This window comes from Trachypithecus francoisi, unplaced genomic scaffold (genome assembly GCF_009764315.1).
Source record: "Trachypithecus francoisi isolate TF-2019V2 unplaced genomic scaffold, Tfra_2.0 Lachesis_group4, whole genome shotgun sequence".
NCBI classification, from domain to species: domain Eukaryota; kingdom Metazoa; phylum Chordata; class Mammalia; order Primates; family Cercopithecidae; genus Trachypithecus; species Trachypithecus francoisi.
The window spans coordinates 56,703,842-56,720,184 of NW_022681469.1; the positions used below are offsets into that span (position 1 = coordinate 56,703,842).

Below are 16,343 nucleotides of genomic sequence, written 5' to 3' on the forward strand. Positions count from 1 at the left end.
AGAAAAGAGGCTATCTGGTAGAAAATAAGTACATCTGTCATAAATTAGGACTATGTGGAAATAAATGTAAATACTGGTCTTGTGTCATTTAGGCCACTTGGATAAAAAAATAAAATGAAAAGGATCCAGTCCACCTTCAGAAAGGAAAAAATGTCCCTTCCGTTACTAAGGGACAGTGTAACCCCTTTGAGCTAGTAATAACCAATCCCCTAGGTCCTCATTGGAAAAAAGAGGAATGTGTGACCTTAGCAGTCAATGGGGCTGGACTGGATCCTCGAGTAAATATCGTGGTTTGAATAAAAGTTTATAAACACTCTCCTGAGCCAGTATTTCAAAGCTTTTATGATAAACTAAAAGTGCCGGTATTAGAAATTCCATGAAAAACAAGAAATTTGTTTTTGCAATTAGCCGAGCACGTAGCCCAGTCTCTCAATGTCACTTCATGTTATATAAGTGGAGGAACTGTAATAGGAGATCAATGGCCATAGGAAGCCCGAGAATTGGTACCTACAGACCCAGTTCCTGATGAATTTCCGGGCCCAAAAGAATCACCCTGATCACTTCTAGGTCCTAAAAGCCTCAATCATTAGACAATACTATATAGCAAGAGTGGAGAAGGACTTCACCCTTCCTGTAGGAAGACTACATGGTGGAGTTCAAACCACACAGAGAAAAATCCATTCAGCAAATTTCCATAGTTGCAGACTGTTTAGGCCCACCCAGAATCCCAGGACTGGACGGCCCCCAATGGGCTATGCTGGATATGTGGACATAGAGTCTATGCTAAGCTGCCTGACCAGCGGACAAGTAGTTATGTTATTGGCACTATTAAACCATCGTTCTTCCTACTGCCCATAAAAACAGGCGAACTCCTGGGCTTCCCTGTCTATGCTCCCTGCGAAAAGAGAAGCATAGCTATAGGAAATTGAAAAAATAATAAATGACCCTCTGAGAGAATCATACAATATTATGGGCCTGCTACTTAGGCACAAGACAGCTCATGGGGATACCAGACCCCCATTTACATGATCAACTGAACCATACGGTTACAAGCTGTATTAAAAATAATCACTAATAAAACTGGCAGAGCCTTGACTATTCTGTCCTGGCAAGAAACTCGATGAAAAATGCTATCTATCAAAATAGATTAGCTCTTGACTACTTGCTAGGAGCTGAAGGAGAGATCTGTAGGAAATTTAACCTTACTAATTGCTGCCTACACATAGATAATCAAGGGCAAGTAGTTGAAGACATAGTTAGAGATGTGACAAAACTGGCACATGTGCCTGTGCAAGTGTGGCATGAATTTGATCCTGGGGCCATGTTTTGAAAATGGTTCCTAGGGCTAGGAGGATTTAAAACTCTTGTAATAGGAGTATAATAAAGAACCTGCCTACTGCTCCCTTGTTTGCTACCTGTACTTCTTCAAATGATAAAAAGCTTCATCGCTACCTTAGTTCACCAAAATGCTTCAGCACAAGTGTACTATGTGAATCACTATTGATCTGTCTTGCAAGAAGACATGGATAGTGAAAATGAAAGTGAGAACTCCCACTAATAAAATGAGTGAGAGTCTCAAAAGGGGGGAATAAGGAAGGAGACCACCCCTCATATCATCTTATACCCCGTTTCTGCCTCCAAAGAAAGAAGTAAAAACTAAAAGGCAGAAATGAAATCCACAGGCAGACAGCCTGGTGCTGCACCCTGGGCCTGGTAGTTAAAGATCGACCCCTGACCTAATCGGTTATGTTATCTATAGATTACAGACATTGTATAGAAATGCACTGTGAAAATCCCCATCTTGTTTTGTTCTGATCTAATTACTGGTGCATGCAGCTCCCAGTTACATACTCCCTGCTTGCTCAATCAATCACAATCCTCTCACACGCACCCCCTTAGAGTTGTGAGCCCTTAAAAGGGACAGGAATTGCTCACTTGGGGAGCTCGGCTCTTGAGACAGGAGTCTTGCTGATGCCCGTGGCCGAATAAACCCCTTCCTTCTTTAAGTTGGTCTCTGAGGAGTTTTGTCTGTGGCTCGTCCTGCTACATAGGTATGCACAAACAGCTATTGAAAGGCATGTAAAAATGAACCAAGTTTTTTTTTCTTTATTTTCAAAAAGCAGTAAAAACATTTATACAGGACATTATGAAAGTCTAATGCCATCATTAGGACCCAACTGCTGCAGGTTACCAGTGTGGAATTGCATATCACCAGATGCTGTTCCACAAATGGACAGGCAAACAGGCTGACAATTCCCTTGATTACTATAATAGTCACCATAATACTTAGCATAATTAAAGAAAGCTTCCTTTAGCTGGATTACCCTGCATAAATAGGCAACACAGTTAATCAAAATGTAAACATATGTTTTCTAACACCAGTATAGAAAATACAAAACTAATTGCAATCAGAACAATTTCTACCTTATCCCACTATAGTAATTATTACGCTTTGCTTCTTTGCGGTGTGATCTCTATGTTTTTTTTCCCATTCATCATCTTCTGTGTCCTGGTCAAATGACTCAGGGTATGCTGGTAACTTGTCTTTGGGGCATTCTTCATAGTAACTTCTAATATATTTTCCCACAGACCACCCTTTGTGTTCTTCAGGCGTTTTGCATTCCAGGCCATTAAAATGGACGTTGTAGTGGTGCTTTAACCAGTAGTAGAGGTAGTGAATGTTGTAGTCACATCTCCAAGGGTTATCTCTGAGCCACAAGAGTTTCAAAAAATACAAGTCTTCTAATACGCCATAGTCAAAGTTTTGCAGACTGTTGTTTGATAAATCTAATTCTTCTAAATGTGTGAGCCCTAAAAAAGCAGCTGGAAACAGAAAATATTTATTGAGCCTGAGTAATTGAGTTAATCACTGTATGGTATATCAAAAGGACAAATACAAGTTTTTAAAAGAGGCTTAATTTTCCCCTTTGAAAATAAAGAGATTTCTCTTCCCTTCTTTTTCCCAGAGCTTTTACTCTAGAAAACCTTTAACTATAAGTACTTTCTCCTCCCTTGGAAATGTCTTTAAATCCTTTTGAAGACCAGATAGGCTTTTTTTATGATGCAAGAATGCCTTTTTCAAGGACCTGGGAGCTATCTCTTTGAAATGTAAACATCAAGGAAGATGGTACCTCCATCTCCCAGCTCTGGTGGGAGGGTGGGGTCCTAACTTTGGCAAGAACTTGCTTCCAGTTGCAAAACTACCTCCTGTCATGCAGACAGAAATTTATTTTTCTCTGAATAAGGCCAATAAGCTAACACAGATGGTCACCCCATTTACCAGGTAAAGTTAGGATGAATTTTGTGTGACAAAAGGTGTTGTCAAATCTTCCTTACAGACTCATTATTGTTTGTCCTGAAAACGTGTATGTAATGGGTAGTATCTGCTTGGCTACATAGGGTCGAGATTCCTGTAATGGGGGGTATCTGCCTGGTTCCATAGGGGTGAGAGTCTTTGCAGTCTGTTAGTGGATTGCCTGTGATATGCATCACATTCTAGTTTAATGCTTAGTCAATAATGAAAGTGTTTTCTTTCATTACCACCTTTATGGAGAGAGTTTATGGATTGAAGGAAGGTTTTGTTTTTAATTATATTTCTCCATTGTAAACGTGTCTAAATGCAAAATTGTGAAATATATTGTTACTCAAAGCTTTTCCCTTGATTAGTTTTACTAGAATACAATATTCAGTTTTAAGTTAGCTTTTAAAAATGTATTTTGGGCTCATGTTTTTTTTTTTTTTTTTTTTTTTTTTTTCTTTTTTGATACTTACTTGGGAAAAAAAAGATGCTACAAAAAAGAGAAATGAATTAAGAAAATATTTCACATGTAAGACAAGTGCAGATAAAAATGAAAAATGTGCCGGGTGGTGATTTGACAGTTCCCTGGGATATCAGTAACCCTGAAAATGCCTAGAAAACAAACTTTTCCCAGTGTTGGGGGAAGGGTTCTATTCCTGTTGAGTCCAAAAACAAACAATTTTTTCCAACATTTTGAAAACATCTGGTTGTATTTTGGCAAACTATGGTAGCTATCAGCTTTGACTCCATGTGTATTTAATTTTGCTGGAGGCTGGATAATTAAAACCAATACAAAATATAACTGAAAATAAAACAACAAAAAGCTTTTTTCCCCCTTTAAGAGCAAAGAAGTCTACACTTGGGTCATCTGTATTCCAGTTGATATGGACCAGCCAGCTACTCCAGAAATACAAATACTTTGTTTCTATTTCAAATATTATCTCATTATTGTTTTAAAATACCCTTGTAGAGCATAGCATCCTTATTTTGAATTAGGAAAATATGTGGTCACACCATTACTATTAACTATTTTCATATTATCTGTTCTCAGAAAAAACCCATAATTCCCCCTTAAAAAAATAACTTTCTATTTTGGTACCAAGCAATGTCTTAGGGGTAGGGGACAAAAGATCAGCCCTTGTGTTCTGAAGATACTGGATTTTTTTCTATTTGCTAAAATTCTGTGAGTCAGTGATCTCACAGATTTACTTTTCTCAAGACATTAGACTTTGAGATTAAAAGCATATGTAAACATTCCTAGATTTTAGTTTGAAAGTGTTGTATGTTGTTACTTAAACCATATATATTCAGGCACTTGGGAAAACTAGTTTTTGTCTGTTTCTTAAAGGAGGTAAAAACCCCCTAGTAGGGTATCTTCTTTCTCTTTTCCACAACAATGTCTGGCATTTTATATGATTGTTATTCACGTCTTTTAAAGTCTGGCGACTCCCACTGCATTTGTATACTTACCAGCAAAAATCATTCAAGTAAGTCTACTTGCAGGGTTTCATCCCAAAGACCCTGAAATATAGGAGACCTTTCATTTTAAAACTTCTTTAGGTTATTTTGCCTTAACTGCTGAGATACTTTTTTGTTTCAGAAGAACTTTTTTGTTCCAGGAAAGTGCTTGGCATTTGGTAGGTGCTTAATAAATATTTATTAATGTAGAAAATACGTTCCTGAGATTGAATTGAACAAAGAGGGAAAAGAGAGTACCACCACTGATGATAGAGACCATTTTGTGTCAGCAAGGAGCACACATTTGGTGAACAAGATTAAAAGACCTTCAGGGGATCCTAAGGACAGAAAAGGAATCCCTGCAATTATGGGAATTCCACAACTGATGAAAAGTATCAGTTATGGAAAACATGTGAAAAACATCAGTAGAAGCAAGGCAAGTCCATTTTGCACTATTATCTATCTCTTTGCATTGTCTTGTCATTTTTCTCGAGTTTTATTTATATACTAGTTTTGTTGTAACTGTTACTCTTTAATACATTTAACTTAGGACATATAACTATTATAATCTCTCTCTCTTTTTTTTTTTTTGAGACAGCTTTAAAACTTGGTTTGCGTTAATAGTTAGTAAACTACGGTTTTGCTTGTAGATGACAGCAGAAGGAAATCAGACACTTGCCCAAGGACCTTTGGAATGGCTTTTGTTTGTCCTGCGATTCTTTAGTTTGTAACCACCCAGTGGGATCACCTTGCCCGCTGCCTAGACAGAGTCGATTTATCGAGACGGGAATTGCAGTGGAGAAAGAGTAATTCACGCAGAGCTGGCTGTGCGGGAGACCAGAGTTTTATTATTACTCAAATCAGTCTCCCTGAGCATTTGGGCATCAGAGTTTTTAAAGATAATTTGCTAGGTGGGGGCTTGGGAAGTGGGGAGTGGTGATTGGTCAGGTTGGAGATGGAATCATAGGGGGTCGAAATGAGTTTTTCTTGCAAGAAAGCGTCTCCACTTCCAGATTCTTTACCCTGTGCCTTGGCTTTGTGGACACAACACTGGCTACCAGTGACTGATTTGCACACTAATATAATGCTCACTTCATTTGGGGAAAGGGTGTTTGTAGTATTCTCATTTACTGAGAAATGAAAATTGCTTTTGACTTCACAGTTCAAACATACTCCCAAGTTAGCATCATCTGTAACAGGCTAAGGTGTAAGTGTAGCATACTGCTGTCTCTTGGGAAATTTTAAAAAATTATGATTTTCTAATTTTTAAAAAGATGTTAATTCTAAAATATGCTCTTGTGGCTCCAGAATGTTCATTCTAATTTTTCACTTTTATTGTGTTAAAATTCTAATGATCTATTAATGCTATTAGATTATCACGAAGAAAAGCAGGGGAAACAATTGTACTCAAAATGTTTATAACATTACATTACATTATTAATAATTTTAATAATCATTTTCATAGTTAGAACTTTTCAAATTGAAGTAGCCTAGTGAAAGCACTTGTGTGATATATGTTATAAATCTGGTCAATATTGCAGTAATTCTCAGTTCTTTCCAAATCCAATGTGTTTACTTAATTTACCAAGCTCATTTTCGCCAGTGGCTTTGCTTAGCAAATGGAGAAGAGATTTGAAGGACGGGAAAGAGAATTGGTCTTGATCTAGAACTAGATATAATATGTCTGGTTCTGGTTTGAGCATATTTTTTCCTAATTTATGAGCTTAGTGCTTAGAAGTTTGTTTCTAATTTATTCTAAACAAGATGGGGCTTAATGAATAGCAAAGAAAATTCCAAATTTGAATTTCCCTTTAAAAATCACTACATTTAGGCCGGGCATGGTGGCTCACGCCTGTAATCCCAGCACTTTGGGAGGCCGAGGCAGGCGGATCACGAGGTCAGGAGATCGAGACCATCCTGGCTAACACAGTGAAACCCCGTCTCTACTAAAAATCCAAAAAAATTAGCTGGTCATGGTGGTGGGTGCCTGTAGTACCAGCCTCTTGGGAGGCTGAGGCAGGAGAATGATGTGAAGCCGAGAGGCGGAGCTTGCAGTGAGTCTAGATTGCACCATTGCACTCTAGCCTGGGCGACAGAGCAAGACTTCTTCTCAAAAAAAAAAAAAAAAAAAATCGGCCAGGCGCGGTGGCTCAAGCCTGTAATCCCAGCACTTTGGGAGGCCGAGACGGGCAGATCACGAGGTCAGGAGATCGAGACCATCCTGGCTAACACGGTGAAACCCCGTCTCTACTAAAAAATACAAAAAATTAGCCAGGCGACGTGGCGGGCGCCTGTAGTCCCAGCTACTCGGGAGGCTGAAGCAGGAGAATGGTGTAAACCCAGGAGGCGGAGCTTGCAGTGAGCTGAGATCCGGCCACTGCACTCCAGCCTGGGCGGCAGAGCGAGACTGCGTCCCAAAAAAAAAAAAACATTTGGCCAGGTGTGATGGCTCATGCCTGTAATCCCAGCACTTTGAGAAGCCAAGGTGGGCAAATCACCTGAGGTCAGGAGTTCGAGACCGGCCTGACCAACATGATGAAACCCCATCTTTACTAAAAATACAAAATTAGCTAGGCACAGTGGCACATGCCTGTAAGTAATCCCAGCTACTTGGGAGGCTGAGGCAGGAGAATTGCTTGAACCCAGGAGGCAGAGGTTGCAGTGAGCTGAGATCACACCATTGCACTCTGGCCTGGGCAACAAGAGCGAGACTCCGTCTCAAAAAAAAAAAAAAAAAAAAATCACTACATTTTAGCATACTACTGACCATTTGCCATATATTACTTTAAAAATCTATTCTATAACATTTGGGCTAACAATAAATGGTAGTAATATGTGGTATTACATACTTCATAAAGCAGCAGTTTGGCAAGTATTTCTCTGAGTGCCAAACAACTCCTAATATAAGTGTCATGTTTAATTAAAACTTGTACTTTATTATTTAGTTTAGTTCAGTTATTTTTAAACTGAATTTACTGTATATAAGTGTTGCCATAGAAAAAAAATCACAGAACACTTGCCACCCATTGAAGGGGCTATACAGGGGAACTTACCGGGATCGATGAATTCAATGCCATTGCTGCTGAGGTTTAATTTCTTCAGCTCATGAACATCTTCAAATTCCTTGGGTCGAAGTTGGTTGATTTTATTGTATGATAAATCAAGTTTAACAATATCTGGAGGGATGTTGTTTGGCACTTTTTTCAACTCTGGAAAATTTAATAATATTTAGGTTATTATGCTCTTTTTGCCCCCATTTTCTTGGTCACCGTTATGTCTGTGTGATTGAAGAGTCAGCTCTTAAAGGAAAGGGGTAAGGGATATCTAAAGCCAAAGAAAGTCGGTATGAAACAAGCCTTAGCATGTGCTAAATCTTCCAGTGACTTCCCATCTCATTGTGATGAAAGCCAGAGTCCTCACTAAGGCCCTATAAAGCCATTAAGACCTGTAGGTCATCCTTGTCACCAAAGTCAGCACCTCCTAGGTTCTAGAAAGCAGCCTGTTTATTAGGACTTGCTTATTGAACCCACATCTGCTGGGCTGGACATGAGGGTGGATGACAGAGCAACCACTGTAGGGCAAGCTAAAGTGGGTTAACCACAAATAAATGGGTAGAAAAAAATGTTTATGAGAACACTCTGACACTCGGCCTAGGCAATGTGGCAGATCTGTGGGTGCTGGAAAAAGAATATAAACTTCAGAATCCATTTTGGGATTGTCAGCAGCAGTCCCGGGTAAAAATAGCATCCACAAGTAATACCAGGAAATGCAAAGCAAAGGCTTTCCTAGTGTGACTTAGAAAAACACAGGAAAATCTCATCTGCTGTGTTGATGAGTAGAAAAATTCTTTACTTCTTTTACCTTAGAACTTGAATGAGAATTGCAAATACTGATGCACAGTGTTTGCTTTTGATGAAGATTATATAAATATACATTTCCCCAGACCAGAAGGAGAATTTGATCAATTCCCCTATTTCTAGTTCAGGTACTATGTGGTATGCACATTTCATATATACTGCTACCCCAAATTCTTGGTAAATGCCTCAACAAATACCATATTTACTTGATTATTACCCCTTACAAGCTTGCTCCTCCTCCAGCCAAACCTTGTTGATTTTGAGGAGGAAATTAGGAAATTTCTCCAGGTAGTTTCCCCATTTAGCAGGCTCTCTTGGTTGTCAGCCACCTCAGAACTACTCTGAAAGCTTGTAATAGTAAGAAAAGAGACATAAATGGCTCTGTTTATTGCATATACAAAATTCTTAACTATTGTTCAAGCTGTAGTAAAATTGTGCCCTTAACTTCAGAGGCAGCTAAGGGTAATATACCTGCATAACTCTCCCCCATCTGATGTCAGAAGGAAAATAACTCCTTAAAAATGGTAAACTATTCTGGTCAATGTGAAAGTAACAGCAGTTTAAAAACTCTGACTTTCACATATTCTTGGCAAATCCATTTACCTCAATATGGCATAAATATGCCTTTCAATTAGTCTCACATTTATTCCCTTTGAAAAACTAGGATTTCTTGGCAAAGTACCTGTTTCTCAGTGAATAAAGCTATTATTTCTTTTTCTTGCCATTAGATATTTAAGGGAAAAATACATAGTGATCATTGAGGTCTGTGTGGTTGAACTGGCACATATTAGGTCCCCTACACACACCATCTGACTCATTGCAAGTCAGCTGGGCAAGGCTCAACTCCGAGTTGGGGAATCTGTATGCAGGTTCTCTATTTGTGACCATGTGTATGTGGTATACTTGTACAGAACCTCAGGTTGTCACACTTGAATTCTAGCCATGATTTTTAACTTCGGTGTATTTTCACTTTCAAAGGTTGCAGTCCAGTTATCATCATCAATCTAAAGCACATGGCTCTGTGGCAGCCACTACCAAAGGGAATTTAATAAACAAGACTTTTCCCTTTGAATTTATGGAAATCAGCAATATAACAAAAAATGATGAATCACTAGATTTATATAAACCATAGTGAAAAACATTTGTATTGATAGTATTAAAAGACAAAGCTACCCTTCATTTTTTTTTTTCCTTTGAGACAGAGGCTTGCTCTGTCACCAGGCTGGAGTGCGGTGGCATGATCTCAACTCACTGCAACCTCTGCCTCCCGAGTTCAAGCGATTCTCATGCCCCAGCCTCCCAAGTAGCTGGGATTACAGGTGCCCGCTACAATGTCTATTTTTTTTTTTTTTTTTTTTTTTGTATTTTTAGTAGAGATGGGGTTTCAACTTGTTGGCCAGGCTGGTTTCGAACTCCTGACCTCAAGTGACCCGCCTGTCTCAGCCTCCCCAAGTGCTGGGATTACAGGCATGAGCCACCGCACCTGGCCTACCCTTCGTCTTATAATCTAAAATAATAGGCTCTGAATTACATAGTCATTAACACTTGGAGAAACTTAAGTTGTTCTTTGATGACCCAGTATTATATATGTGAAGTGTGTATGTCATGAAACCTTATTTATATTGTGTTTCAGTAAATGATGAGTATTTTTAAAGCAGGGGTTATGAATTAATGGGGCATTTCTAGAAGGTTGTGTTTAGACAACAATAAGTTGAAGAAAGCAAGCAATAAAAATGTACTTATATTTTTATAAGCTGATGTTTTTCAAGATAAAAGTATTACGGTAAAAAAGGAAAAAATACAAAAGCAGAAATAGGCTCATTGAGGGAGGGAATGGCCCAAGAGCATAAAAGCGGTGAAAAAGAGACATTTCCTTACATGTTATCTCTTCTTAGAACACAGTGTAGTCTCGTTGTAGAAGTTTTAAATCTTGTATAGATATTTTTCTCAGATAATTAATAAACTTAATACTATTTACTTTTCTCATTTACACCTGATACAGCAAGTGCAAATTCACTGTAGCTTGAGGTTAGATCCTCAGCAATATCAAGTATTCTAACTAAAATCTAGGAGAGTAGCTTTGTATTAGTATTAAAAATATGTAATTCCAGTTTTCAATCTAAGCACCACAAAGGAAATTCTAATAAACATGCTCTTCAGCATGAAGCACTAAGGACTCAGCATAACAATATCCGGGAAATTCTACCCACTCTGGCTACAGAAAAACTACATTTACTTACTCTTCGAAATTTCCTAATGCTTGCATTGTTGAGGCAGCTGATTGTTTGAATATGCTCAGATTAATTCTGGAAGATTGCAGGGTGAAGTAGAGTGCTCATAGGCTCTGACTCAGGTAGACCAAGATTCACTTCTTAGCTTTGCTACTTACCTGTGAGACCCATGGTCAAGTGACTGAACCTCTTTGAGCCTCATTTTCCTCATCTGTAAATGGGAATGTTACTATCTTCCTGGAAGTTGTAGACAGCATGTATGTGGGTACCTGGAGCCTAGAATGGCATGTCCCAGGTTATGACGCTGTATGTAACTGCTCTCCTGTGGGACTGAATTATATACCGTTCACAGGGTGTCTTGGTATGCAAACCTCCCTGTGCCACATGGCTGCTGTGAGATCTAACCAGGTGCCATCTTTACAGTTGGGGTAGGGGGCGGGGGAGTGGGGCAGTGGGGCAAGGCTTGAGCATGACTTTGCTGGTAAGTGGGCAAATTTACTTCTGGTTCAGGTTGCCTGACAGTGTTAATAAATTCCTGCCTAACATTATCTTGGGAGGAGCCAGGACCTCCTCTCTGAACTTTCCCTTTCTCTTGCCCTTAAAGAAACAAAACATAGCAAAATTTCCCAAAATAAGTGGAAGAAATGATACCATGCTGTATATGGACCTCACTTAATGACATCTGGCTTTAATTTAATATTACAAATAAGTTATTAAACCATGCCAGAAATGAAACATATAGACATTGTTACATCGTTCGTTATTGTAGAGTAGATTAGCAGTTCCCAGACCACACTTTGAGAACATCAGTCTTCACTAACATGTCAAGAGCATTACTGAAATCTCCCATCTGTTTTCTTAGCTCATGACTTTATCTTGCATGTGCAAATCCTGCATAATACTAGCACAAGATTGCATCGGTTGCAAAACCCAGTAATGATTTGCAGGAAGTAGGTAATATTCTAGAAAGATTTCCTTAGTCTCATAGTTCTCAGGTTAAATATTTTAAATTTAGTTCTTTAAATTTTTATTGTTTTATTCTGAGTAATTTGGAAATAATTAAGATATAGGATGTTAAGAGGCATTTATTAAAATCAGCGACTTGAGAGGCTGAGGCAGGAGAAGTGCCTGAACCCGGGAGGTGGAGGTTGCAGTGAGCCAAGATCGCACCACTGCACTCCAGCCCGAGCAACAGAGCGACAGTCCATCTCCAAAAAAAAAAGGAGCATTTATTAAAACCTTGGGACTAAATGATAAGAAATACAGAAGCGCCATCACTTTCACTCTGTTTCAGAGTGCTCTCACAGTCCTGTTCTGCAGATGTTTTCTCTTTGAGGTTATCTTCTCACAGATGCACACCATGTTTTGACTTTAATCGGTGTAAGTCAGGTTATATAGATGGCATTTGTACTTGTTTTCATACCCCTTGGTTTACCTACCTAAGTTAAATTGGATTTAAGATGAAAGGAATTCCTTACAGTGACAGCTTGCGATGTGCAAATGAGTAGAACCCAAATGGCTGCCCTACTGAGGATACCTCCTTCCGTCTTGTCATTGTCTTTTAATTACCAACTGCCTTGAGTCTGGACCCCAAAAAAACTTGGGGTAAATTCCATTGCCAATGGGGAAAGGTTTCTGGTGGAAGTGACATCGAGAATTCCAGGACATGGTGGGGTGTAGGGAGGATTATAAGATTCAAAGAGTATTTCAAGTTATTCATGAAAATGAAGAAGTAAGAAAAGTACAAACCTTTCCTTTTGCAGTCCAGTGTTTGTATGGGAAATACGTAATTGTGGCAAAAAGTTGAGTCCACCTCAGGCTTGATGACTGGGGGTCTCCCTGACACTTGGGGTTTCGGGTCCAGTTGTTCCTTTTCTTCTTCATGACACAACTGTTCAGATTTTATCTGCCGCAGTTTTTTATTTTTTTGTTCTTGTGGACTTTCACACTTGGCGTAGTTCCCCAAATTCCGGTTCCTGGGAATCTGCAACATTGAAATAAGCGTTTCTATCTCACAAGTACAGTGCCAGGGGTTGTCATAAAGACGCAGGTAGCTCAAGAGAGGTGTATAAATGAACACTTCCTCCGTCAAGACTTTGATCTGGTTGTGCTGCAGTAAGAGGGTGGTGAGTTTGTTTAAACCAAAGAACGCCTCACTCTCAATTTTTGAGATCTCATTCTGCTGCAGATCCAGGCTTTTCAGCTTTTTAAACTTGGAAAACATGTTGTTCTTCAATATGCGGATCTTGTTTCTTGCTAGCAGCATGTGCAGCAAATCCTGAGGCCAACCAGGCAGCACATAAACTAATTTTCTTTCTTGACAATCTAAGTATTTCTCATGGAGATATGTGTACACGTCACACGGGAGGCTTGTTGCATAGCGTTTGACCGGGTTGGAGCCTCTCCGGCCTCCACCCGCCTGGCCATGATTCACTCGGCTTCTCACAGTGCCTGAGCTTGCTTTGCGCAGCTCAGCAGCTTTGCAAAAGCAGAGCAAGATTACAATGGTAACCACACGCATCCTGACATCCAGCTGGCCCCAATTACTTCGTGTTACAGACGGAACAATGAAAGTATTCCTTTGAAATCCAAGTTTGGGTAATCTTAACTAATGCAGTTCTGGAACAATGAGACCCAGCTGGGGTACGTGGAGTCCCTAGGTTGAAAGAGAAAAAAATACATATTAAAAGTTAAGGCCCATTGCAAGCACTGCATTACTGACAGATAAGAACAGACTTTTTAAGGCAAAGGCCTTTTTGTTCCACAAAACAGTGACATAGAAAGCTTCTTCCCCTCTTAGTTGTCTGGGTTAGAGGCTGAATGTTTATGCCCTGAGTTTGAATCAAGGCTCTCTTAAGTATATCAACTTAAGTATATCAACCCAGGTCATCTTCAGCATCTGTAAAATGGGACCAAGGATACCTCCTAATATTGTTGGGAGGATAAAATAGGCTCATGCGCATAAGATGCTTCACAGTGGCCACCCTGGGGGAAGTAGTCACAAATGTTAGGACTCAGCATGATTAAAACTGAAGCCTGTGGTTCATCATCACATTGGATTTAAGAAATTAAAAGAATTCTCCTTCTTTTAAAAGAACACAGCCTTGAGATGCACACACAAGGGTAGGACTTGAATGGTTGTCTTCCTGAGCTTTTTTTTTTTTTTTTTCCTATCCTTTTCTGTCTCCCAGTCACCAACCATGTTGGGTGTGGGCTCCAGAGATGCTTGGAGTAAATGGCACTGTCCTTGTCATCTCCTGCACGTCTTGGCTCAAATGTTACCTTTTCAGTGAAAACTTCCTGTTCAGCCCTATTTTAAATCACACTTCCTCCCACTTGTTGGGTGCTCCCAATCTCTTTTCTTGTTTTATTTCTTCTCCATAGCACTTATCACCGTCTGTCAAAGTAGATACGGTATTTAACTTCTTTTGTTTACTGTTAGTCTCTCCCCACTAGAAAGTAAACTCCTTAAGGGAAAATATTTTTGTCTATTTTGTTAACTGCTATATTTCCTTGTTAAGTATTTGTTGAACTGATGAATTACTCTCAAATAACTATTCTGGCCGGGTGCGGTGGCTCATGCCTGTAATCCCAGCACTTTGGGAGGCTGATAATAATAAACAGAATAGTTGACATGATTTTGTTTAGGTCAGACTTATATAAAGATCTCTTGAGCCCAGGAGACCAGTCTGAGCAGCATGGGGAAACCCTGTCTCTACAAAAAATACAAAAATTAGCCAGGCATGGTAGTATGCACCTGTAGTGTCAGCTACTTGGGAATGGGAGTGGGGGTTGCTGAAGTGGAAGGATCGCCTGAGCCTGGGAGGTTGAGGCTGCAGTGAGCCAACATGGTGCCACTTGCACTCTAGTGTGGGTGACAAAGCGAGATCCTGTCTCAAAAAAACGAAACAAACAAACAGAATAACTACTGTATTCTGTAAGAACATTTATTTTGTAAACTTACATTGCTTGGGAAATCTATTTTCTCCTTATTAAATATTATTGAGGACTTCCAGGATGTGCAGATTTTTAACAATTGTTTTCATTTTTTAAAATTCTGAAAGTATTTCTGGTTTGCATATATCACTTAGGATGCAGTCCATTCTTGGCAAAGGAAGAAATGTTCAAAATGGATTTATAACTACTAACATGTCTGTTGTTACTAGCATGGGGCTGTGTGGTTATGAGCAGCAAATGTGTTTTCTATTCGTTGTGACAGTTTGAACACCAGAATCCCCCTCTTGCCTGGAGTTTTCCTGCTTCATGGGGTCTCCACCTAGAATGTCTTGCCTTTTCTTTGCTTCAAGCATTCCTCCCAGTCACTGGTTTGTGTAGCCTCCCTAGCTGCTTCTCTTCTGTCTCAGATTTGGAGTTTTACTTACTGTCCACTGAGATTCAGGGCACTGGTTGTGAAGCACTTTACTGTCTAACTGTTTGTATACATGTCTCATTTTCCCCGAGAGATTATAAGCTGTGCACTGGCCTCTGGTCCCAGAGCTAGTCAGTTAGCCTTTCTGACCTTCCACTTGTCTATTTACAATTCATTATAAATTTTATATAAGTCTGACCTGAACAAAATGATGTCAACTACTCTGTTTATTATTATATATGCTGAATTATTTATGATATACATGTTGAAGTATTTGGGGTAAGTGTACTAGTGTCTGTAACTTACTTTGAAATGCATACAAAAATAAGATGATTGAGGGATGTATAGAGAGATGAATGAGTGGGTGGATATATGATAAAGCAAATACAGTAAAAAATAAATTAGAATCCAAGCAGTGGCTATATAGATTATTTATTGTACAATTCTTTCCACTTTTGTGTATGTTTGAAAATTTTCATAATAAAATGTTAAATGAAAACAAAAAAATAAGAAAGCAGGCACAAAAAGCCAGATTGGTTTTCTTCAAGTGCTTTCAAGCTAAAAGCTCCGAGTATATAGTGTTTTTCCCACAGTAATATTTTTCTCTTTTCCCCTTACTCCTATAATCCTCAAACAATAATAAACATGTCTATATATTTTAATTCTGAAGCCCAAAAAAGTCATTTTTCCGGGAAAAGAAACCATATACTTAGAACATGTTACTTGCCAAGGTTTTTGTTTGTTTTCTAATGAATACACTGCATTCAATGTAGGATAGAAAAACTTTGTTTAAACATTTGCAATATGTAGTTTAGTGATGTATAACTTATTTGCTTCAGGCCACTGTAGGAACTTGCAAGAGCTGAATGTCTCTGACTGCCCAACATTCACAGTGAGTATAAGCAACCATTTTTACTGCTGTTTATATAGATTGACTTGCTACATTGGAGTGCCAATATGCAGAATAGATGCTTGTGTGCTTATTTGGGATTCAGTGTGGAAAACAGCAAACTATGTTAAACATTGACAAGAAATTTTACTCCATCTGTACAATGCTAATATTAATCACGTAGATGTATGCTCAGTGTTGGAGCCTCTGGCAAGTAGAAATTTTTCAATGACTACCCAAA

At 39.0% G+C, this 16,343-nt stretch overlaps 2 protein-coding genes across 9 annotated transcripts in view; one reads left to right on the top strand and one right to left on the bottom strand.

Annotated features, from left to right (window-relative positions):
- The window catches only part of FBXL13 (F-box and leucine rich repeat protein 13), a 282,389-nt gene that overhangs the window by 140,492 nt on the left and 125,554 nt on the right, over positions 1 to 16,343 (top strand). For all 8 annotated transcript variants that reach the window (XM_033193672.1, XM_033193673.1, XM_033193674.1 and 5 more), the window contains one exon: positions 16,053 to 16,105. In XM_033193672.1, coding sequence (XP_033049563.1) covers positions 16,053 to 16,105 — 53 coding nt within the window. The remainder of the gene's footprint in view (positions 1 to 16,052; positions 16,106 to 16,343) is intronic.
- LRRC17 (leucine rich repeat containing 17) overlaps positions 2,081 to 16,343 on the bottom strand; it is a 31,448-nt gene continuing 17,185 nt past the window's right edge. The window contains exons 2-4 of the mRNA XM_033193681.1: positions 12,594 to 13,500; positions 7,810 to 7,965; positions 2,081 to 2,823 (exon numbers count right to left, since the gene is read on the bottom strand). Coding sequence (XP_033049572.1) covers positions 2,426 to 2,823; positions 7,810 to 7,965; positions 12,594 to 13,365 — 1,326 coding nt within the window. The 5' untranslated portion in view covers positions 13,366 to 13,500 and the 3' untranslated portion in view covers positions 2,081 to 2,425. The remainder of the gene's footprint in view (positions 2,824 to 7,809; positions 7,966 to 12,593; positions 13,501 to 16,343) is intronic.